The 25,929-nt window shown below is 41.3% G+C and overlaps 1 protein-coding gene across 3 annotated transcripts in view; it reads right to left on the bottom strand.

Moving 5' to 3' along the window:
* Positions 1-25,929, bottom strand: part of PLEKHH2 (pleckstrin homology, MyTH4 and FERM domain containing H2) — a 123,149-nt gene that overhangs the window by 51,344 nt on the left and 45,876 nt on the right. For all 3 annotated transcript variants that reach the window (XM_030557657.1, XM_030557658.1, XM_030557660.1), the window contains 12 exons: positions 25,689-25,838; positions 25,000-25,083; positions 24,085-24,166; positions 19,678-19,845; positions 11,925-12,907; positions 10,296-10,371; positions 9,735-9,829; positions 7,515-7,659; positions 3,128-3,264; positions 2,177-2,287; positions 1,150-1,236; positions 224-382 (listed from right to left, as the gene is read on the bottom strand). In XM_030557657.1, the coding sequence (XP_030413517.1) occupies positions 224-382; positions 1,150-1,236; positions 2,177-2,287; positions 3,128-3,264; positions 7,515-7,659; positions 9,735-9,829; positions 10,296-10,371; positions 11,925-12,907; positions 19,678-19,845; positions 24,085-24,166; positions 25,000-25,083; positions 25,689-25,838 (2,277 nt within the window). The remainder of the gene's footprint in view (positions 1-223; positions 383-1,149; positions 1,237-2,176; positions 2,288-3,127; positions 3,265-7,514; positions 7,660-9,734; positions 9,830-10,295; positions 10,372-11,924; positions 12,908-19,677; positions 19,846-24,084; positions 24,167-24,999; positions 25,084-25,688; positions 25,839-25,929) is intronic.

Below are 25,929 nucleotides of genomic sequence, written 5' to 3'. Positions count from 1 at the left end.
ACTGTATAAAGAAGTCCCTGTTAAAGATCCAATTCTGCTCCTGCTGAAGCCAATTGGTGTTTTGCCATTGACGTCAATAGAAGGACTGGTTACTAAAATTAGTTTACTACACATGTTTTATACAGTTCTTGTTGCCTTTTTTCACTTAGAGATATTAAGCAGAAACATTTTTAAAAATAAAAACAGAATAAAAATACTTTGTCAGGGAAATAAGTGTCCCTACCTTGGTCAGCAATCCTTTCATGGCTGGCTTCACATCAGGCTGTAAGAAAAGTGGACTAGCAGCCTGCACTTTAAGAACATTCTGCAGTACTTTGATCCACTCTTCTAAGATGTTGGGAGAATCTGCAGTCAGGTAGTATGTTCGTTTTTCTGTGATCAACTGAACAGTGACAGAAAAGATGCCTTCAGTTCTAGGAATATTATAGATTTCAACTTATTTAAACAATACATTTATTTACAAATACAAAATATTCGCAACATTTTTACTGTCACTTTTCAGAGTAGAACTGCTTAATGGCCGTGCAGAGCAGGTGGCCCCATAGTCAATGACATCTCATTTGAGAGATCCCCCTGTAGTAAATTACATGGAATTCATTTTACCTAAATTGGAATCACAATTGGTGGCATGTTAATCTGCGATTTCAGAGTGCTTGAGCACAAAGCCATCCCATCTGGATTAATGTTACAGGTAACAATCCTACCTTCACAAGAATGTGAAAAAGATAACCCTATAGAGCAGGGGTCCCCAATGCGGTGCCCGCGGGCTCCTGGCCGGCAGTTGAGCATCCGCCAAAATGTCACCAAAATTTGGCAGCATTTCGGCAGCGACGCCTCTCAATGACGCCGCTTGCCGCCGACAAGCGATGTCATCGAGAGGTGCCGCCCCCAAAATGCCGCCGAAATTCAGCAGCATTTTGGCGGATGCTCGACCACTGCTACAGTCCTTCATCTGGCACCCGCCAGACGAAAAGGTTAGGGACCACTGCTATAGTCTTTTCTATCTCCAGTTTCTATGACTGAAACAATCCCTCCCCCCTCAGATGGAGGGTACTGACTGCCTCCAAAAGGAGACACATTTGGAGGAAGGGTCATTTTTGGGGTGAAAAGAGAGGACCCCTCTAAAAATACAATGAGACAAGGAAGCACCTGAACCGTTTGTTTTCCATCACCCCTTACAATGTGGCTGGATATGCTTAACTCAATTTGACCTTGTGGCTTTCGAATTACATCACTCTGTGTGAAAGAACATGAAAAAAAGGATTATTCATCAGTAATAAAATACTGGTATAACACATTTAAGACTTGATTACTGGAAGCATCCAGCATGGGGCAGACAAACTACAGCCTGCAGGCCACATCCGACTCGTCGGACCATTTAATCCAGCCCTCAGCTCCCACTGCACCTCGGAGCCGGAGGGGGACATGCTTCTGGGAGCTACTTGCGGTAAGCACTGCCCAGAGCCTGCACCCCTGAGCCCTCCCCCTACTATCCAATCCCCTGCCACGGCCCTGATCTTTCTCCCACCCTCTGAACCCCTTGATCCCAGCTCAGAGCCCCCTCTTGTACCCCAAGCCTGTCATCCTCAGCCCCACGCCAGAGCCCTCACCCTTCCGGAGCCCCAAAACCCTGATCCCCCTCCCACTCTCTGAACCCATTGGTCCCAGCCCACAGCACCCTCCTGCACCCCAAATTCCTCATCCCCGCTCCCCCCCAGAGCCCACACTCCCAGAGCCCTCACACCCCTCCAGTACCCCAACCCATTGCCCCAGCCCTGATTCCCCTTCCACCATCCAAATCCCTCGGTCCCAGCCTGGAGCCCCCTCCTGCATCCCAAGCCTGCCATCCCTAGCTCCACCCCTGAGCCCTCCCCACCCGTACCCCAACCTGGAGCCTCCTCCTACACCCTGAACTCCTCATTTCTGGCCCCACACCAGAACCCGCACCCCCAGCCTTAGCCCTCACTCCCTCTCACCACTGACCTAGCAGATAGAGTGCCCTCAAATCCCATAAGATAAAAGTTGAGGGTGCTCAACAGTTTGTGGGACTGGGTGCTTTATTATGAAATGTTTAATTTAATGTATTCAAATGAAGAAATGTATTTTTTCATCTGGCAATTTTACAGTCATTTAGAGGAATCGGGAACTAAACAGTAAACATGTTATTCATACTCACCGGAGATTTGTAGTACAATAACTCACCGCCTTTGAGCACAAACCATCGTCGTTTCCAGGTTTTTACTTTGCCACCCATTTTTAACAAATATCCAGATTTTTCCAATGGCTCCTGATTATTTAAAATAAAAAATAAATTATGTAATATATTATAACAAGGTATTTTGCCAAAGAAAAAATGCATGCATGGTAAATAATAATTATTACAATACTTTGCCTTTTTATAGCAGAAAGATCCAGTTTTTACATGCATTAAGATTCATGCATGTGAGATAAAAAAAAGTATTTTCCCTATTTTACAGTAAGACAGGGGTACAGAGATTTGCTCCAAGTCACATAATAAGAGCTAAGCACCTTCAGTGCAAACTCCAGCAAAATAAAGCTCAAGGTTTTGCTCTCTGTCAGTAATTGAGTGATATGGTCCTCATCCCCACTCAGCCAAGCGGCTTGGATACCCAGGCCACCATCATTAATACAAGCCATAGTGAGGAATACAGATGCAGCCTGTTACTCCACACTGTGGGTTTGGATTCTGTGAACTGTGCAGCCTGCGGACCCACTGACCACACATCTGATATGCTCACTGTCCCCTACATCTTATATGAGGAAGTTGCAGACACCCCATCCATGGACATCTTCTGTACTGTGTACAGGGTGATATGTAATTCTCCCCACCCCTAACTCTCTAGTGGGGTCTCTGCTGTTGCTGCTACTGAGGCCACCCCTCTGTACACCCAACATGGTTCTCCTATGCTGTGTTTAGATATTTCACACACAATAGGTCACCTCAAGTGTCTGATTTGTTACAGTCAGCATATGGGTCATTTAATGAATCTGAACACATTGCTACTTGTAATCATCACACTGTGTGCCAAGCAAACTTAGTACTGGGCTTTGTTAACATTGTAGAAGAAAGAAATGCTATTATTCTTTGCATAACTTTGGTACTCACATTTTTTCCATTATCACTAGATGAGGAACAGGTTTTAGGGAGTTTCTGCTCTGGCTCTGAATAGTCTATATCTGTTGAGTAGGCATCAGGGGGAACAGCATAGTCGCTTTCTGAGGTCATAGAAGACAAAGACACACCTGAGCGAAAAAGGAAAAAAGATGCCATGTATCTATTTCTTTGTCATCATATTTTAGACATGAGAAATTGGGCATGGTATGGAGGGAACAGCTGAGCTGGGAGTTGTTGACAAACTAAAATATTAATAGCATTCCAGAGGGAATTAAATATTTTTGATGAGAATATCAAGCAGCGCAAGTAAATTCCTTAAAAATAATATCAAAGTGTTTATTTAGGAATTTGGAAATGCTTCAGGCACATAAACATAACGAATGCAAGGAGCAATGTGAAAAATGTCATGTTCAAGAATATGATTAAAAGCAATTTAATATTTACTGATTGTAAAATATTCTTAAATGTCAACTTATTATCGGAACTCAAAGGAGAAGGTATATTGGGACAAATTAAAATTCTTCATATGGTCTATAGTTTTCACCTACTGGAAAATAATTATTTAAACAGACCATTGTAAGTCATCAACTTTGGAAGGCTTATTGACTTTCAAGTGAAATCTGCAGCCACTGAAATTTACAGGGATCGATTCTTGGTTCCTCTGTGCAGCAATGTAAAGGTCCTTAGAATGTCATAGAAACTCCTAAGAAAACCTTACAGCATAAGTGGATTCCCAAATTATGTAGAATTGCTGCAAAAACATTATCCTTCCATCTCTACACCCCCAGCATTAGGGGGAAGCCAGGGCACTCCACACTTTAGCTATTCTCAGCGTGGAGAGTACCCAGGGAGCCATACCAGCCAGAGTACAAGTTAGAGCAGCCCTAAGGCTCCCAGGAGCCCAACATTAATTTCTTCACTTCCATAAATCAGGTTCATGTATGTGACAATGTCTCTTTCTCACTCTCTAATCTTCAAAAACAGTGTTCTCTAATTCCATCTCTCTCTGACAATGTGCATAAGAGAGTGATCCTCAGCACTTCAACAATCAAATTGAATTAAACCATGAAATGGGGATCCACAATATGAACAGGCTGTTAGTTATGAATTAAAACTAAAATTATTCCAAATAGGTGTGCAAACACTCCAGAAAGAAACAAAAATATAACACTGCCATATCCAGTTATCACTGCTTCATCTAAGAGCAAGATATTAGGAGAATCTTACTCTCAAAGGAACAAAATTCCAAGGAAAATAATTCAGTGATTCCATAAAACCTCCAATTGACTACACTTGCCCATAATTTCAACAGCCATAGATCAAATATTAATTTTCTACCCAAAACACACTGAAGCCCATATTCCTTACAATCAAATGGGGCTACTTAATGACCTGTGAATGAAGGAAAATATTTGGAATCTCCTGTTTAAAACACTTGTTTATAAATATATATGGCATTTAAAAGATTATATTATATATATAAAAATAATATTTTAAATGCCATCAGATTTAATTAGTTCTGTTCAATCACCACACTTAAGAGTTCTGCAGTAGATCACTAGCATTTCTGTACATCATATTACATCTCTGTCTATTTTTTGGTGATCAAGTGTAGGCTCTTCATGCTAAACCAGGGGTAGGGAACCTATGGCACGCAAGCTGATTTTCAGTGGTACTCACACACACGGGTCCTGGCCATTGGTCCAGCAGGCTCTCCATTTTAATTTAATTTTAAATGAAGCTTCTTAAACATTTAAAAAACCTTATTTATTCTATACACAACAATAGTTTAGTTATATATTATAGACTTACAGAAAGAGACCTTCTAAAAATGTTAAAATGTATTACTGGCATGCGAAATCTTAAATTAGAGTGAATAAATGAAGACTCGACACACCACTTCTGAAAGGTTGCCGACTTCTGTGCTAAACTATATATGATTTTTCTTTACTACTTTTTTTTCTTTATCATCTGGTCCTCTCAGGTAAGTTGCCTGTATGGTAGATGAATTGCCCAAAGGCTTGTCATGTGGTTAGATTGTAGATGGGCTGTCTAGGCTGCCTTTCCCTGCCACTCTTATTTTCTTTGACTTGCAATGAATGTGGGGAATTTTTATACTGAGTCAGTTATGAATAAGAGCCTGTGCAATTTTTTCCCTGCCAAAAAAACTGTGTATTCAAATCCAGTTTCAGAATTAAAAAAAGTTTTAGCCCATGTCCACCTGCTTCTATGAAAAACCACATCCAATTTTTCCTCTGAATGATTCACTAATACTAAAACAAACTCTTTGCTTATTCATCAAAATGGAAAAAACCACTCATTTTCAAATGTGAAAGTTTCCTTTTCAAAAGATTTACTTAAAACTACTGTTCGACTCTGAAGAGTTACTGTATAACATTTGCACTGTAGCATTCTGTTTATTTTGTTTGATTAATTCCATATATTGGCTGATTTTACAAATAAAAATATTGTTTTTGTAACTTCCAGACCAGCAAATTCATCTGGGTTTTGAGAGTCAAGCTGGGCTCTTTCCTCCTAAAATATCAGTAATTACGATACTATAGGCCAGTATACCCTTAGTTTTCACCTGTGCATCTCCCAATCTTCAAATTATGCATTATAAATAAGAACACATGCTCAAGGCTGTGAAGAAAGACTTCTGAATGTGAAACAATGCAGGGCTATCTTCTTGAGTCTCCAGAGAAACAGCATGAAACAATGGGTCAGATTCCACTACTGCCTACAATATTGTAAATCCGCAGTGATTCTAATTAATTCAACTAAGTTAGATTGGTGTAGAAACTAGCGTGAGAAGCAATTCAGGCCCAAAGCTTCGGTAGGTATCAGCTTAGCTATCAGCAAAGATAAATCTGGCAGGGAAGTGAGAGAAAGACTTAAGCCCTTTTACACTAGTGCAATCCAACTACAGCATGGATTTGCACTGGCATAGCATAGGTGTAGCTACATAGGTGTAGCTACATCAGTGCAAGTAAGCCCTTAGATATCTTAAAGGGCAGTGGGCATGGCAGAGAAATTTGGTATGAGAGAAACAGGGAGGGCTTCAATACTTGCCAGAATGGGAGCACTTTAACAGTTATGTTCTGTTTCACCCTATCAGAACCAACCAAACCAAATTGAGGAGAAAGAATTAGGTTAAGGACAATTCTAGAAAGCAAGAATGTTGTATACATTCTTTGCAAAGCAGACCATTATTGTGGAAACTTAACGGGGGCCTGTGGTTGGCACTCAAATTCTGTTAATCCATTGACTACATGTGCCTGCGTGTGACATAAGTGAAACTCTAGTTAGTTAGCCACTGACATTGTCCAATCAGAGTTAGGCTACATCTTCACTACCTGCCGTATCAGCGGGTAGCAATCGATCCCCGAACTCGCTTATATCGATTCCGGAACTCCACCAACCCAAACGGAGTTGCGGAGTCGACATGGGGAGCCACAGACATGGATCCCGCGCCGTGAGGACGGTGAGTAATTCGATCTTAGATACTTTGACTTCAGCTACGTTATTCACATAGCTGAAGTTGTGTATCTGAGATTGATTTTCCCCTGTAGTGTAGACCAGACCTCAGTAAATAACAATAATATTTTGATATCTGTAACATTATACTATCAGAGGATCTCAAAGCAATTTACCAACAGAAAATGAAGCCTCACTTCACCTGTGAGGTAGGGAAGTGCTACTCCCTTTTTGCATATGGGGAAAACACAAACAAATGGAGGGTAATAGACACTTGTGTGCCAGGGACTAACTTCAGGTCAGCCTCTTCCTCTCTTTGCACAGGTCTCAGGGGACGCACTGTAAAACTGACTGTTTTAGAGGCAGAGAGGATGGAGAATGCCTTTAAGAAGGTAGGCTTCACACTCTGAGATCACAGAACTGAACTGAATTCCTTTGCTGTCTGATTAGGTTAAATTATTACTTTTGTGTTATAAACTTAAGAAAAATATTTTGCTGACTCTCACTATATTTTTCTGCTGAGTTATTCCATCTAGTTACAGTCAAAGGTCACAGAAAATCCATGATGGGGCAGGGAACAGAACCCAGATCCCCTGAAACCACACCTTGTGCTTTAATCACAAAATCATCTTTCCCCTCAAATGACAAGAAGATACTACAGTAATGCCTTAGAAATACATATAGTATTGGTAATCATAAAAAGGAAAGCTACCCATTCTCCTGTCAGTTTGCTTTGGCTTCAGCTTTGATATGTGAAACATAAAACAAACGAGCTACATCCATGTTCAAGGCATCCATATTTTAAAAAGGAGAAACCCATTGATATAAAGAATAAACATTGCACGTGCTCCAAAATCATATTAAGCCTCTCAAAATATTTGTTTTTATGGTTTCTGCCCACCTCGTTTCATGGCCCTGGGGCTACCTGGGCCACTTCTACTTCGAGAGTCTGATTCTGAGGTCCGTGAGCTGGATCGGGAGCTGTCTTCTTCCTCTGATCCTGAAGAGTCATCTAAGAACGGGCTGTTGCTTATCTGAGTTGCTTTCTACAGAAATTAACACACATTCTTTGAAATTTTATGCAAAATATATTACTTTATGGATGTATTTATTTTATTGGCTTTTAAAACAGCTTACTGCTGCAACAGGCACTATAGATGCCTACCATGCTAAAGATTTAATTGCATGGCAGGCAGGACGGATAGCTCAGTGGTTTGAGCCTTGGCCTGCTAAACCTAGGGTTGTAAGTTCAATCCTTGAGGGGGCCACTTAGGGATCTGGGGTAAAAATCAGTACTTGATTCTGCTAGTGAAGGGAGGTGGCTGGACTCCAGAGGTCCCTTCCAGTTCTAGGAGGGTGGTATATCTCCAATTATTATTATAATTAAAACAAAACCAAATCAAACCCTTAACACCAAGGATATACATCACCCATAATAAAGGGTAGTATAAATACTAAAATTATTAGCACTAGCATTGTTGACAAGAAATCTTACTAGGCTAACTACCACAGGAGATGTAAAACAAAACAACCCCTCCCCCCCAAAATTAAGCAGCTTAAAAATACCTAAAGTTTACCTTGTGCCCCAGTACCCACCAAACTCTCTCTCCGATGCACCAACAAGAAAACATAAGTATGAGGATGAGTATATTTCACTTTACAAATAAAACTCAGAGGGCATGTTTCAGCAGCCACCTATGGTCCAAGTTCTGGTTGAAGGTGTGCACGACTGCCTTTTGGAGAACCTGTGTTCTGGCAGACTGAGGTGGAGGTTGGCTAACTCAAAACTATGGTGAGGCTTCTCCATAGGCCCTCAATGAAATTAACACTGGGGGAATGTTCTGAGGCAGGGCTAAAAGTGAGGCAGCCACTGATCCAACATTAAACATGCATGTACAGATGACTCCTGTTCTTGGCAGGAATCATTTGCACGGCAGGATATGTGTGGGGTCACTCCTTGACAGAATACAGAAACTCATTAATGCTTTTGCAGCATGTGTATCTGCTAGGGTTGCCAACTTTCTGACCGAACAAAACCAAACACCTTTGCCTCGCCTCTTCTCTGAGGCCCCACCCCGCTCACTCCATCCCCCTTCCCTCCATCGCTTGCTCTCCCCCACGCTCACTTGCTCATTTTCACCAGGCTGGGTAGGGGAGGTTCCCTTTTCGACCAGGTGTTCAGTTTCATCAGGAAAGGGTATTCTGCTCAATTACAATTATTTGGCTCAGTATGACATGATCTTGTACATTCAATAGGTACACTGGCAAGTAATGGGCTTTGTGCAGGGAGCAAGCAGTAGCAACAATCTGTAGCAATCAGCCCTCTTTATCCCAGGTTATAAAATGCCAGCGGAGCCACTCCACAGATCCTACTCCAGCTTTTCATGGAAGGGGTGGGTTTGGCTGGTGGCTCCCATTTACATCAGATCCACCAGTCACATAGCTCTGCCCTGCCACACCCCAAATTTCTGTGCAAGCTACATAAGATAAAGCTCTCATGCAGCAGAGCTCCACAGCATATAGAGAATAGGGATGGCCTTTATGGGCTCTTAGCATCTGCATTACCTCTGCACAGCACTGGAACTCTACCGGTTCCACTGCATTTAGATTGTACTGCAGTTCTTTCTTGAGCCCCAGGATTTGGCACATAAGTAATATTCAGCTGAAACCCCCAAGACCTATCTATTACATCATTTCTGTTTAAAAACATACATCTCTTCAAATTACAAGAGGCTGCCAGGAAACAAATAATGTTCTGATTAGATTCTGCAAGCTTCTAAAAACAAATAGCTTTGGCATTGACACAAAGACCCTTCTAGATCTAAACTTGTAATTACAGCTTTGCACACAATGCAGCTCTTTCAATAATTAACAAGCCCTGGGAAAACCAGTACGGGCCACAACAAAAATTGACACAGGCTTGCAACAATTTATAAGCAACAACAATTTATTTTCTGGACATTTGACATTTCCATTACTTCTGGGGTTTTTATGGTCTCTAAACATGATCTTATGACAAATTTGGCAAAGTGCCATCAAGCATAAAATGCCAAGTTCTTGAATGTGGAGCCTAACAGTATGGCTTTTCACACAGTTTTCTTTTAAACAACAATAAGGTTACCCCTTTCAGAGTTGTGTAGACTGGAGTGGTCATGTTCTTGTATATCAAAGAAGTGTATAGTGCAGATATGGTATACGAAGCTATAGAAGCAGCACCTGAAATACACAGTATAAAACACAATTCTTTAAAATTACCCTCCAAAATTATTTGAAACATTTGGTTGGATTCTGATGTCACACCACTGTAGATTTATTGTCTTTACTACAGTTACTCCTAAATTATACTGAAGTAATGGGATATGAGAAAATCATAATCAGGACCACTAGTCTTTTTGTAATGTAAGTACAGTCTCTCTCTTTTGATGTCTGGTTACATAATCTTCACCAAGAATTCCAAAGAAAGTTATAGGGAATTAAGACTATAATGAATTTGTATTTAAGAGGCAAGTATTCAAGAATAGGTGATAGAAATAATGAAAAGGTTAAATCTGTTTTACCATATCTTAAAGAAAAAATCCAAAGAAATCTTCAGAGGCATATTTTAGAGGTGCCTGGGACAACTGGTCCCTTATAAATTACAGTAAGCAGAGGATTTTGGCTGTTGGTACAAAGACCCACTTACTTTTGTTAAAAGAGTCCATGTTGAAAGCTTCAGACATTCGTAAACCTGACTTGGCTACAGCATAAATTCTGCTTTCCTAACATAAAAGCAGAAATGTTTTACTGTAGATATTAGGAAATGAAAGGTATTTCTTCCTCAAACCTTCCCTTTGCCCTCACACTGCTACAAATATGTGATACAGCAGTTATCAGTGGTGGCTGAAATGTGACATTGTCTACACCACTCACCAGACCAGTGGTTTCTTTCAACCTTTTCCCATACAACTCTTGCCTGTGTACAGTTCTTTGTTTTTAATACTAAAATCAGTTCCTCAAAGAGTAACAGGGAGAGGACAGTCTATGCTAGAAGACTAGATGTTATCTACAAAGGGAGGCTATGGAAGTAGCTTTTCACCAAAAGCTTTTCAAACTACGGTAGCAAAAACTCCTAATGAAAAACTTCACATGCACAAACTGTTAAAGTAACATTAAAGTATAGTTCATTTCTGACCTAACCCCACAGCACCAACAGGCCAGGTACTCGTATTACTCTATGGTTTCAGATTCTGCACTAGGTGGGCATAACAAAGTAAATCATTGGCAAGAGAAGACTTTACATTCTCAGCCTGGAAGGAGCTAGCTCACAACTAAGTAATTGTAAGTAGAGGACTTAAATCAAAGTATTAAAGTATGACCGCTTGTGTCATGATGTAATATTAATTCTATTACATTTTAAAACCATTTTCTTAATATCTCACTGGACGTGTAAAATTCTTCTGTAATCAGTGAATTACTACTACTACAGATTAAGACATTTCTCTGAACAACTAATGGGACTAACAACTTCTTTAAATACTGTCTTTTGTGCCAATCTAGATTTACAATTCTTTAATTCACAAATTATTGGCCTGGATTGTATTGCTTAATTTTTAGAGCAAAGGACTTGGAACCAGGACTCCTAGTACTATGATCATAAAAAAAAGTCAGTGGTTAGAATCATTATCTAACTGTGTGTGCACAAATGAACACATGAAAATTAGATATGACTTTTTCAACAACTGTGATGTTCTCTACATCAGTGGTCTCCAAACTTTTTTGATTGCGCATCCCATCAGTAAAAAAATTTTGAGCACGCACCCCCTGCTACCAGCCAAACTGTGGAAGTGAGAAAATAAAAAAAAAAGCCACTCAGACTCCCGGCCGAACTGCCGAGGAAGGGGGGGGGGAAAGCAGCACTGCTCCGGTGGTGCTCCTCCTGCCGCCCACTCCGAAGGATCCTCTTGCGCACCCCACTTTGGAGACCACTGGTCTACATACAAAAATATGGTTATTCATTTTTATATGATATTTTCAAAACAAAGAGCTCATTAGCCCATGAACAGGAGAAGGGATGTTGAATGTATGCAATTTAAATATTTCACTGATATGATTTACTCCATATTCTTCTGCAAAAGAAAAAATACAAGATCCTAGAATAGGTGTTTAAATTCAACTTGCTCCTGAGGATTTGATAATCTCAGTTGTTATTAAGCCAACAAATCATATTCCCACCATAGACACAGGGAATGAGAAAGGTATAGGAGAGAAAAGTGTAATAAGAGCAACAAAATGAGTTAATTTAAATCAGTAAAAAATATTTAATTCTATTTACCCAGGAGGGGAATCGATGCAGAGGAGGAGTAGGGGGTTTGTTGCTAATTGCCTTCCTTGTTATATCACTGGACTCCTGGTTTTCTGCACTCTGTGCCTCAAAAGAGTCATAGGTAAATGCTCCATCATAATCAATCTCCATTTTCTCTAAAATGTCAGTATTTTCCCCATCTAGCAGGTCGATGTCTGTTTCCTGAGGTCTCAAGGGCCGTATCATGCTTATAGCATTTCTATTTCCATCAAACATTCTGTCAGAACTCAGCTGGGGTTGGCTTAAGTGCTTTTTTGCCAATGCTACACTTATACTAAAAACATTGGGAGTCCGCAACTTTGGAGTTGGCATATTTGATTGAGAATTTGATTGTGTTGCACACTGAGAATCTGTTGAAGATGTCATGACTGGATGCTTAGGTATTAGAGCAGGCGTTAAAATTGGACTTGGGGTATTTGCTTCACTGGATGAGGATGAATAATCTAATCTCTGAGACAGAAATTTCTTATTCAGTTCATCTGAAGAGCTATCTTGGTCTTTTCTACCCAAGGCCTCAGAACTGCTCTTTCCAAGTAGATTGTTCTGATTTTTCCACTGAGATCCTTGCTGCCAGGAATATAGCTTTTTGTGCTCGGATCTCTGAACCACAAAATTCTCCTCTTCAAATAGAGAACTACTATCGTCAGATGCTGTTAAATACATTTCGCTCCCAATTCTGCTGTATCTTGTGCTTTCTTCAGATGTCTGACTTGAAAGGATAGATGCATGCCTGGATTTTGGTCTTTTATTACCTCCTTCATCCTCATCTGAGCTCCAGTCACTTCCTGTAATGCAGGAGTTCTTTGATATACTACTATCTATATCTTTTGATGAATAGCTTGTTATTGCATTTTTATTTTGTTCTGATCCACAGGAGCTTTGTTGTAATGACCTCTGACCTTTATTGCTGTCATGTGCAAGAGCAGCAAGAGATGTTTGCTGGTTTTTTTTCTCTAGAAAAGAAATACATGAATTTGACAAAATTACTTTTAATAAAGTTAGCTGTTAAAGCCATTTATAATCAGAACTGCAAGTTTAATGTAGTTAAAGTTAAGTTCATTTAATTTTTGGTGTATGTTGTAAAAATAAACCTGAAGGAAAATACTACACATATTCTGCAAAAAGAACAGGAGTACTTGTGGCACCTTAGAGACTAACAAATTTATTTGAGCATAAGCTTTTGTGGGCTACAGCCCACTTCATTGGATGCATAGACGGGAACATACAGCAAGAAGATATTTATACATACAGAGAACATGAAAAGGTGGAAGTACGCATACCAACTGTAAGAGGCCAGTCCACTGAGATGAGCTATCAACAACAGGAGAAAAAAAAACTTTCGAAGTGATAATTAAGATGACCCACAGAAGGTGTGAGGATACTTAACATGGGGAAATAGATTAAATTAGTGTAATGGCCCAACCATTCCCAGTCTCTGTTCAAACCAAAGTTAATTGTATCTAATTTGCATATTAATTCAAGTTCAGCAGTCGCTCTTTGGAGTCTGTTTTTGAAGTTTTTTTGTTGTAAAATTGTCATCTTCAAGTCTGTCACTGAGTGGTTAGAGAGGTTGAAGTGTTCTCCCACTGTTTTTTGAATGTTATGATTCCTGATGTCAGATTTGTGTCCATTTATTCTTTTGCATAGAGACTGTCCAGTTTGGCCAATGTATATGGCAGAGGGGCATTGCTGGCACATGAGAGCATATATCACGTTTGTAGATGTGCAGGTGAACGAACCCCTGATGGCGTGGCTGATGTGATGAGGTCCTATGATGGTGTCACTTGAATAGATATGTGAACAGAGTTGGCATCTGGCTTTGTTGCAAGGATAGGTTCTTGGGTTAGTGTTTAGGTTGTATGGTGTGCGGTTGCTGGTGAGTATTTGCTTCAGGTTGGGGGGCTGTCTGTAAGCAAGGACTGGTCTCTCTCCCAAGATCTGTGAGAGTGAGGGATCATCTTTCAGGATAGGTTGTAGATCTTTGATGATGCACTGGAGAGGTTTTAGTTGGGGGCTGAAGGTGATGGCTAGTGGCGTTCTGTTATTTTCTTTGCTGGGCCTCTCCTGTAGTAAGTGACTTCTGGGTACCCTTCTGGCTCTGTCAATCTGTTTTTTCACTTCAGCAGGTGGGTACTGTAGTTTTAAGAATGCTTGACAGAGATCTTGTAGGTGTTTATCTCTGTCTGAGGGATTGGAGGAAATACGGTTGTATCTTAGAGCTTGGCTGTAGACAATGGATCGTGTGGTGTGTCCTGGATGGAAGCTGGAGGCATGTAGGTAAGTATAGCGGTCAGTAGGATGGTGTTTATGTGACCATCGGTTATTAGCACAGTAGTGTCTAGGAAATGGACCGCTTGTGTGGATTGGTCTAGGCTGAGGTTGATGGTGGGATGGAAATTGTTAAAATCATGGTGGAATTCTTCGAGGGCTACTTTTCCATGGGTCCAGATGATGAAGACATCATCAATGTAGCGCAAGTAGAGTAGGAGCATTAGGGGACGAGAGTTAAGGAAGCGTTGTTTGAAGTCAGCCATAAAAATGTTGGCATACTGTAGGGCCATGCGGGTACCCATAGCAGTGCCCACTGACTTGAAGGTATATATTGTCCCCAAATGTGAAATAGTTGTGGGTGAGGAAAAAGTCACAAAGTTCAGCCACAAGGTTTGCCATGATATTATTGGGGATACTATTCCTGATGGCTTGTAGTCCATCTTTGTGTGGAATGTTGGTGTAGAGGGCTTCTACATTCATAGTGGCCAGGATGGTGTTTTCTGGAAGATCACCAATGGACTGTAGTTTCCTCAGGAAGTCAGTGGTGTCTCAAAGATAGCTGGGAGAGCTGGTAGCATAAGGCCTGAGGAGGGAGTCCAAAAAGCCAGACAATCCTGCTGTTAGGGTGCCAATGCTTGAGATGATGGGGCGTCCAGGATTTCCAGGTTTATGGATCTTGGGTAGCAAATAGAATACCCCTGCTTAGGGTTCTAGACATGTGTCTGTACAGATCTGTTCCTGTGCTTTTTCAGGGATTTTCTTGAGCAGATGGTGTAGTTTCTTTTGGTAATCATCAGTGGGATCAGAGGATAATGGCCTGTAGAATGTGGAGTTAGAGAGCTGCCTAGTAGCCTCTTATTCATATTCCAACTTATTCATGATGACAACAGCACACGAAAGCTTATGCTGAAATAAATTAGTTAGTCTCCAAGGTGCCACAAGTACTCCTGTTCTTTTTGCGGATACAGACTAACATGGCTGCTACTCTGAAACTTACACATATTCTGGAATGTCAATAGGGATAGTTATGAACATATACTTGAAAGAAAGTAGAAATGGCATTTACCAAGGAACTGTAACAGAAACCATTCTATTCAAAAAACTAAGAATAATAATGATGAATGTAACAAGAAGGGAGAGCAAGATCTGCCAAACTTTAAAAGAAACCAGATATGCAAGAATTTTTATGCTGAAGAGGACACATGCACTTACCCACATTAAAAGCAGCAAAGAATCCTGTGGCACCTTATAGACTAACAGACGTTTTGGAGCATGAGCTTTCGTGGGTGAATACCCACTTCCTCAGATGCATGTCATCTGAGGAAGTGGGTATTCACCACATGCATCTGAGGAAGTGGGTATTCACCCACGAAAGCTCATGCTCCAAAACGTCTGTTAGTCTATAAGGTGCCACAGGATTCTTTGCTGCTTTTACAGATCCAGACTAACACGGCTACCCTCTGATACTTACCCACATTAATAAATCTTAAAGATTATAAAGCTTTTCAAAACGTAGGAAAGAAGAAGTGTGAAGATTACAATAAGAATCAAAATATTCTGAACTTTGTTTTAGTTAGAAATCCCTTCTGCATGCCACTGTTTCACTCCCAGGGCTGAACACTTAAGACCCACTGGTGTCTTAAGGAAAATATTTAGGAAAAGACATTCTGTTCAGATATAACTCTGCTTGTATTGTCTGTAACTCTTTCCCCCATTTTTGTTATTACATTAAAACATGATAATTTAGAATTAGTGTATAGCACTGTTGTCTAGTGGTTAGAACAGGATACTTGGACTCTGGGGAATAGATTCTGTTTCTGACCCTGCCACTTAAATCTTTGTCCTTCAGTTTCTTCCTCTGTAAAAATGAGATACATATCCACTTTTGTAATGCACTTTAGGATCCTCGAACGACAGGGTCTATATGAATATTATCTGTCCCAAATGCTCATTTCCTATTTGGAACAGGACAAATAGCAGCTATAAAGTAAATTTGATGTCACAAGCAATGTTTTAAGACTTCAAATGGGGAATAAGAAGCAGGAGTAACCATCCTGTTTTCTCAGGGAGTCACAGGCCTGGTCTACACTACGAGTTTATCTCGAATTTAGCAGCATTAAACCGAATTAACCCTGCACCCGTCCACACAACAAAGCCCTTTCTTTCAATATAAAGGGCTCTTAATATCGATATCTGTACTCCTCCCCGACAACGGGAGTAGCGCTGAAATTGGTATTGCCATTTCGAATTAGGGTTAGTGTGGCCGCAATTCGACGGTATTGGCCTCCAGGAGCTATCCCATAGTGCACCACTGTGACCGCTCTGGACAGCAATCTGAACTCGGATGCACTGGCCAGGTAGACAAGAAAAGCCCTGTGAACTTTTGAATTTCATTTCCTGTTTGCTCAGCGTGGAAAGATGATCAGCACAGGTGATCATGCAGTCCCAGAATCAAAAAAGAGCTCCAGCATGGACCGTACGGGAGATACTGAATCTGATCTCTGTATGGGGAGATGAATCTGTTCTATCAGAACTCCGTTCCAACAGACGAAATGCCAAAACGTTTGAAAAAATCTCCAAGGCCATGATGGACAGAGGCCACAACAGGGACTCAACACAGTGCTGCGTGAAAGTTAAGGAGCTGAGACAAGCGAACCAGAAAGCCAAAGAATCAAATGGACACTCACAGAGGGAGGGGCGACTGATGACTGTAGCTATCCCACAGTCCCTGCACTCTCTGAAAACCATTTGAATTCTTGGCTGAGCTCCCAAAGCCTGAAGGGTCAAAAACATTGTTGCGGGTGGTTCAGGGTATATGTCATCAGCTCCCTCCCGCCCCCATGAAAGCAAAGGGAAAAAAATTGTTTCTTGCCTTTTTTCAATATCACCGTATGTCTACTGGATGCTGCTGGCAGATGTGGTGCTGCAGCACTACACAGCACCATTTCCTTCCCTTCCCTTCCCTTGCCTTGTGGACAGCAGACAGTACAGTAGGACTGGTATCCATCATCGTTGTCTCGTGAGTGCTCCTGGCTGGCCTCGGGCAAAAATGGGAATTACTCCAGGTCATTCTCTTCTTTAACTTTTGTCTAATGGAGATTCAGTCCTGCCTGGAATATCATGGCAGCTGGAGGCTTCTGCCTCAGGCTGCTCTCCCCAGTCAGCAGAACCGTGCAGTTGTGCCTACCCCTTGCTATCAGGGCTCACAATCAGATACTTAGACGTCTACATTTTGCTGCAAATAAAAAAATTAAGCTGCTGTTTAGAACTGTCCCCCAACATACATATCCTGGGACATTTTGTATTTTACCAGTGTCAACCAAAGGCCCACACACAAATGGAAATTCAGTCCTGCTTGTGCTTCTATCCTGGTGCTTGTCACAGATTCCCATTTTCAGCTATAGGCTGAGTAAGTGCAGAATGGTGGTTCACTCTACTTTGCTGTAAGCCAACCGCCCTTCTCTCCCCCCTTTGAGCTCTGCTTGCAGAGGCAATAAAGTCAGTGTTGTTTCTTATTCGTGCATTCTCTATTACTTCATCACACAAATGGGGGGATAACTGCCACGGTAGCCCAGGAGGGGTAGGCAAGGAGGGAAGCAACGGGTGGGGTTCTTGCAGGGGCACCCCCTAGAATGGCATGCAGCTCATCATTTCTGCGGGATATCTGGGGCTCTGACCCAGAGCAACCATTTGCCTCTCTGGTTCTTTAGTAGGCTTGCCTGATATTCTAGGCAGGACTGACTTTCTATTAGACAAAACTTAAAGAAGAGAATGACCTGGGGAGTCATTCTCATTTTTGTCCATGTGTCCCCGACCTACCTCAGTGAGGCCAGCCAGGAGCACCCATGACAGCAGCAGACAGTACATTATGATTGGTAACCATCTTTGTCAACTTGCAAAAGCAAGGGGATGCTGCTGTCTAGCACTGTAGTATCGCGTCTGTTAGCAGCATCCAGTAGACATATGATCACAGTGAAAAAAGGCTGAATGGGCTCCATGGTTGCTGTGCTATGGCGTCTGCCCGGGCAATCCAGAGAAAAGGGAGCAAAATGATTTTCTGCCGTTGCTTTCACGGAGGGAGGATTGACTGATGACATTTACCCATAACCACAAGCGACAAATTTTTGGCCCCATCAGGCACTGGGATCTCAACCCAGAATTCCAACGGGTGGAGGAGACTGCGGGAACTATGGGATAGCTACCCACAGTGCAACGCTCTGGAAGTCAACGCTAGCCTCGGTGCATGGATGTACGCAGCCAAATTAATGTGCTTAATGTGGCTGCGTGCCCTCGACTTTCTGTTTCCAAAAATCGGTTTCTGTAAAATTGGAATAATCCCGTAGTGTAGACATACCCACAGTCTCCCTGATGCTACAAAGAGGAAATAAACTGCACTGTGTCTATATCTGTCACAGTGTACTCACCCCAATGTGTTGACATAACTATACCACTGGGCACATTGCGGTGGGGAGAGGGTGCAGAATGGATTCAAGATGGTGCAGTTGCATAAAATGGTGGTAAAGTGCACAGGCACAGGGAAGGGGGTGTCTTATGCTACTGCTTCTTTGCACTAGTACTGAAGGCAAGCCATTCTTACCCATTTTAATTACAATATACTGAGTTTATCTTGCTGAGCTTGGGTTTAAAACAGATATTAGGACAGCAGCACTAACATATAGAAACAAATGGAAAAAGTGAATGCAAAAACATGGAGTGAATATTTAATTTAGCTCATTCCTTCATGAACTTTAAAAAGAAATCTTTTGAAGTTAGACCCCAATCTTGCAGCTGAAACCAAAAGGATGGAGCCCTGCACCTGTGCAAAGCCCAGAGACTTGTGAAATTCTGCAAAGTCATAAAAGTCTGCCACAGCAGTCTTAATACTGTTAGATGCTCTCCCTATCTAGAGTATGTTAATTAAGAGCTTAGGCTGAAATTGAAGTCTTAATTCAAGTAATATGTAACAATTTAAAAACAGATTGAACATATATTTAGATGGATTTCATTATTTTTTCTTGTCAACTAACAGCTCTGGGTATATCTCCTCATTACAGTTAATTTTACAACCTCTTTTGCACTATAGGGCTGCATCCTGTTTTCTGATATTATTGAAATTAATGAACACTATAGAATAAATTGGGATAATCTAATCCAAGGCCCAAAAGCAACCTCCTCTTCTAACGGATACAGCAGTGATCCATCAGCATACGCTAACAGCAAAATATTTAAGAAATATACTAACTCTACATCAGAAGATTTCTAATAATACAGACTGTCTTGCGAGAGAGATGAGTGTGAAACAAAGGCTACAGCGTGTCCTTTCTTAAGTCCTTTTGTCCTATTTTGAAGAAGGCTATTCTTGAACATAGCTATGTTTAAAGCAATTTTAATTTTCTATTAATTTCTTCCAGAATAAAATTAGATCAGGGATAAATACCAAATATGTTATTACCATCGCTTAATTTTGATTCTTTACGTGATGATTTGCTTATTTCATCAAATTTAATAGCTTGCTGAGGACTTCTTGCTCTGTTCAAAAAGCATCCAAAAGTCAAACTGCTTAGTCGCTGGCCTTCCCCAGGTTTATGTGTTGAAGGGACACATTTCTTCCCCATAATTTCTGCAAGTGTAGTAATTCATAAATTTAGTGTTAACAGGTCTTGACAGCATATGCTGATAGGTTTTACTCTTACACAGTCTTAAGTATATTATAATTTTTAAAAACTGTAATAAAACTAAATATTTTAATATTAGAAATAAAAACCTTCTTGAAATCCTCTCCATACCAAACTTGGAAACTAAATTTCCACTTACTAAAGAAATATGATTCTTCTTCTAGAAAGTGAAGAGGGGAGAAAAACAATTTCTTTTTAAAAAATTACAACAGAAAGATGTATTCTGAGAGAGAAAGAGTAAAAAAGATAGTGACACTAAAGTAATAGCAGAATAAACTTGGGTATTATGTTTGCAGTTCAGCCTACATATCAATCCAGTATACACCCAAACATGATAAATGCAGACCAACTTTAAACATGCAAGGATTTATATGGGTTCCCTATTTCTTCCGATTTTCAAGGGATAATTGAGAAGGATAGGTCTAAAGTAAAGCTTAGGCTCAACTGAATGACACTTTCTAAAAATAAGTGGGGTAACTCTCTTCTAGAAAAGGAAAATGTTCACTAATCATAGCCAGGAAACTCTTTGTGAGAAAAAACTATAGACTGATAGCTTTAAAAAAAAAAGTGGTAACTCCTGCTCTAAACACGAAAAGAGGAGTAAAAAGAGAGAACTGTCAAGATCTTTGTGATAGAGTCCTCCCAAAATGGCTGGATAAAAAGGTAGAACTGGATTAGATGCCCTATGGTACAATATATAGCCAAAATACTAGTAATTTAGGAAATACACATAGTGGATCTTCCTGATCACCAAGGGATCAAGAGCACAATTAAGGAACACAAGGACATTATGAAGAAGCTACATGGTTTCCTTTGTTTTTACCACAGAAGATGACACCTACTCCAGACGTGCTCTTTTCTGGTAATAAAGACAAAATACTATCAGACAATGAGATGTTAGAAGAGGTCCTGGAACAAACTGATCATTTAAAAAAAATAAATTGCCAGGCCTGAATGGTTTACATCTATGAGTACTGAAGGAGCTGAAGTATGACATGGTTGAACTGCTAGCAAAAATGTGCACTTATTTAAAAACAACTACTCTACTAGAAAACTGGAATATTTTAAAAAGCTCTATGGGTGATCTCGGAAAATACAGACCAGTAAGCCTGTCATAGTATAATTCCCCACTCTGAACCTTAGCGTCCAAAAGATGGAGTACCAGCATGAATTCCTCTAAGCTCAATTACCAGCTTAGTATTTGTAGTGCTGCCACCAACCAGGAATTCCAGTACCTGGTACACTCCGGTCCACCGCCTCAATACCTTGCCCGGGGACCCCCAAGACCCAGTCCCTCTGGAACTTAACACAAGGAAAGTAAACCCTTTCCCTCACCGTTGCCTCTCCCAGGCTTCCCCTCCCTGGGTTACCCTGGAAGATTACTGTGATTCAAACTCCTTGAATTTCAAAACAGAGAGGACAATCCACCTTCCCCTTCCTTCTCTCTCCCCCTCCCAGACTCTCCCTGAGAGAGAAAGTAATCCTAACACAGAGAGAAAATTAACTTTTCTCTCCCCCTTCCCTCCTTTCTCCCCACCAATTCCCTGGTGGATCCAGACCCAGTCCCCTGGGGTCTCACCAGTATAAAAAAACAATCAGGTTCTTAACAAGAAAAGCTTTTAATTAAAGAAAGAAAAAAACAGTAAAAATTATCTGTGTAAATTTAAGATGGAATATGTTACAGGGTCTTTCAGCTATAGACACTGGGAATACCCTCCCAGCCTAATACAAATACAAATTAAAATCCTTTCAGCAAAATACAAATTTCAACTCCTTCCGGCCAAATACACATTTGCAAATAAAGAAAACAAACATAAGCCTAACTCGGCTGATCTACCTAGTACTTACTATTTTGAAACAATAAGAACCTGTATCAGGGAGATTGGAGAGAGACCTGGTTGCACGTCTGGTCCCTCTCAGAATCCAGAAAGAACAACCACCAAACACTAACAGCACACACAAAAACTTCTCTCCCTCAAGATTTGAAAGTATCCTGTCCCCTGATTGGTCCTCTGGTCAGGTGACAGCCAGGCTCACTGATCTTGTTAACCCTTTACAGGCAAAAGAGATATGAAGTACTTCTGTTCTATTAACTCTTACTTATCTGTTTATGACAAAGCCTTACATTATTTCCTGGCAAATGGGTTCAAACTATAATTAAAAATAGAATAAAACATCTGAAAGATAATGATCATTGATATGACAGGATATAACCAGAATGGCTTCTGCAAAGAGAAATTGTCTCACTGATCTCTTAGAGCAGGGGTGGGGAACCTACGGCCCAGAGGTCGGATCCGGCCGGCTGCTTCATTTCATTTGGCCTGCGGTAAGTCTCCATGCCGGGGGACAGAAGCCCAAAGCCTCGGCGCCGCCCCCCCCCCCCCCCCGCAGGGCTGGAGCTGTGAGCACTGGCTTGCCCTGCTGCAGGGGGAAGCTGGGGAGGCCAGGCTGTTAAAAGTTCAGTCATCTCCATGCAGCTCCCGGAAGTGACTGGCATGTACCTGCGGCCCCTAGGCGAGAGGCAATCAAGGAAGCTCTGCAAACTGCCCCCGCACCCAGCGCCAGCTCAGCAGCTCCCATTGGCCGGGAACCACAGCCAATGGGAGCTGCAGGGGTGGCACCTGTGGGCGTGGGCTACGCATACTGTGGAGAGCCCCCTGGCCCCTCTGCCTAGAGGCTGGACATGGAGGCCGCTTCCGGGAGTAGTGTGGAGCCCTGGCAGGCAGAGAGCTTGCTGTAGCCCCGCTGTGCCGGTGACCAGGAGCCGCCTGAGGTAAGCGCTGCCTGGCCAGAGTCTGCACCCCAAATCTCCTGCCCCAGGTCAGAACCCCCTCCCGCACACAAACATCCTCCCAGAACCTGCACCCCGCATCCTCTCTCGTACCCCAACCCCCTGCCTCAGCCCTGAGCTCCCTCCCACACCCAACTCCCTCCCAGAGCCTGGACCCTTCTCTCACACTCAATCCCCAGCCCTGAGTCCCCTCCTGCACCCTGAATCACTTATTTCTGGCCCCACCCTGGAGCCTAGGGGAAGCCCCAAGCCTCCGCGCCTCCACATGGGGCTGGAGCCACGAGCATCAGCTCATTCCGCTGTGGAGGAAGCCTCGAATCTCTATGACCCCCACCAGGGCTGTGTGGCCAGCGACTAATTTTTTTCTGTGGGTCAGTGGCCCCTGATAGAGAAAAGGTTCCCCACTCCTGTCTTAGAGATCTGAGGATGTCAGTAAAGTAGTGGATAAAGGAGAACCAGCTAACATAATTTATTTAGACTTTCTAAGGGCCTTTTACAATGTCCTTCACAAGACACTATTAAAGAAGCTAAGTAGTCAGTGGTTGAAAGGCAAAGTATTGTCATGGATCCAAAACTAGTTAAGAGACAGAAAATTAAGGGCTGGAATAAACAGTCAGTTTTCATCATGGCAAAAGGTTAACAGCTGCATGCCTCTAGGTTCCATGCTAGGTCATGAGTTATCTAATATATTAATTAATCATCTGGAAAGGGGGTTGAGTTGTAAACTAGCAACATTTGCACATGACAAAGTTACTTAGGTTAATTAAGTCCAGGGAGGACTCTGAGGAAGCTTGGTGAGACTTAAAAAAGGTAGGTGAACTGGCAACATGATGGCAAATAAAATTCAGTGTTGACAAATGCAAAGTAATGCACATTGGAGGAAAAAATTAAATACTCAGAGATCTTACAGGATTCTTAGTTAATTGTATCAACTCAGGAAAGGGACCTGGGTGTCACTGTAGACAACTCAATGTGTGCAGCTGCAGTTAAAAAAAAGAAGCTGATCAGAACTCTGATCCTCACCATGACACAGACTGGTGGGCCAGTTCCACAATGATATCCACCTATCCTTTAATATTTCAAAGTCTACAAATCATACAATTAAACAAGTCAAAGGGAGGATATGAAACAATCCAACCCAATCAGATTATTTGCAAACTTATTTAAGTTAAGAAAATATTCATACATTCAGAAACAAATGACAAATACTTCTTGCCTTACTCATTCACATGTAGTCCCAGTAAAGTCTAAAGTCAAAGGGTCCATGGGACAAATTCCCATTGAAATCAAAGTATTCCATGAGACGACTCAGATGCATAAAGTGAGCAGGATTTACTCCCAAGCATTACTATATAAAACTTAGAGCAAATTTCAAAGGACATGTGCTATTTACCTTGCAGTTTAGACTGCATTGTTCTCATCTCTTCATTTTGGTTTTGGTTGATCAAGCGAAGGTTCTGATTTTCTACCTCTAACTGAAAGGATATAAATTTAAGCTCCTCCATTAGTGAAACAATTTTTCAAGTCATTACATTGTGAAGGAAGACACAATTTTCTTGCCATTTCCTTTTGAGCTAAATAAGAGCAGTAGCAGGGCTAATCTTAATTGAGGCCTAATATTATGGATTTGTTCATTCAGAATAATGTGTTTTCTATGATAAACATTCTTCCCACTTTTGTACTTTAAGTATACAGCTATTTAACTAGCTTTATGTGTATACAGAAATGTCAGTATATAATAATTCACATATTAGGTACTACAATATTTCACTTTATGCTAGATTGGCTTTTTATTTTTAATGGCAATTCAAAATGCATTAAACATGAGAGTAGGAGCAAATGCTGGGTGCCAAAAATGGCAGCCTGTGACCCCAGAGGGCCTTTTATTAGCCCAAGTGAGAGACAAGGAGAGACAGTGAGTCCCCCTTGTGTCCTCTAAACTAAGGAATACTGAGTTCTAAGCTGAGATAGTGCCACCCCAAAGCCACCCAACACCCACATGCACTGCTCACAGGAGCACATTGTGCAACTGAAGGGGGAAGAGGGACAGGGAGGCACAGGACGTGTCCCTAAGAAGCCCAGGAGTAGTCATCTCCCATGCTAGCCTAATCGAATCCCCTTTTCTCTCATGCCTCCATTGAGACAGGAAATTTTGAGAGTTTTTTCCTTTTAGGCCTAATAAATATAGCACCACAGGAAAATGGTAGACATTTTTCACTGAGATTTCTCTCCCTGTATGACACAGAAACTCTGGCCTGTTACACTGTGTATTCACTGTACGGTAAATATCATAGGAGATGTCTCATACCTCATGGAGCTTGACTGCCACCCATTCTTTTATTTTAGCTGCTTTTTCTTCTATGATTTTTGCCTCTTGTATTCTGATTTGCTTCTGAAATAGTAAAACAAAATATATTTTCCAATGTGTATACCATCCCATCTAGGGAGCATCTTATAATGCAAATTCTGTAGATTACTTCTAGCTGTTTCATCTCAGTCTCTTTGCCACTAGCATACAAGAGTTGGTAAATTCTTTGAACAAATCCTTCATGGGATTTTTCACATGGGCTGCTGTCCTACTAGATAAAGTGAAAATCTGTCTCAAAGGGAGACCTGGAGGAGGAGGAAGAAGAAAAATGTCTCTCCAGACTACATCCTACTTACTCAATCAAATGTTCTTACAAAGGAAACCTCATCTCAATTTGAGAATCTCATTCCTCTGACCCACCACAACAACTGAGAAAAAAAAAATCTTCCAGTAGACAATTCCGTCTCAGCCCCACCTCCTGCAGGAAAAGCCAGTTGAGTTTGTTCCTCAGTCCGGACTCGTAATTTAACATGTGATGTATTACCTTTATAGCATCAGGCCATTTATCAATAATCAGATAATGAGAAAGAGTTTTAAACTTATCTCTCTTATATCATTCTTTATTTTTTTATATACACAATTAGGAATCTATGAATAACATGCCTTTTGGTCACCGAATTATTCCTAACCTGTTCTTCAAGTTGTTGCTCCAAGTTTTGTATAATGTCATCTTTCTCCTGTACCAGAGTTTCCAGATCTTGACACCTCTTATACAACCTGGTCTCCGATTCGCTAGTCTGAACATTAGCTGCTTTTAATTTCTCTTCCATAATCTGCACCTGTTCAGCAGATGAAATACAACACCCTAAGTAAACTTTAATCATTTAATCATAAAAGTCATAATAAAATTTACCATACATTAAAGGCTCA

Source organism: Gopherus evgoodei, chromosome 3 (genome assembly GCF_007399415.2).
Source record: "Gopherus evgoodei ecotype Sinaloan lineage chromosome 3, rGopEvg1_v1.p, whole genome shotgun sequence".
NCBI classification, from domain to species: domain Eukaryota; kingdom Metazoa; phylum Chordata; order Testudines; family Testudinidae; genus Gopherus; species Gopherus evgoodei.
This window is presented reverse-complemented; position numbering and strand designations above follow the sequence as displayed.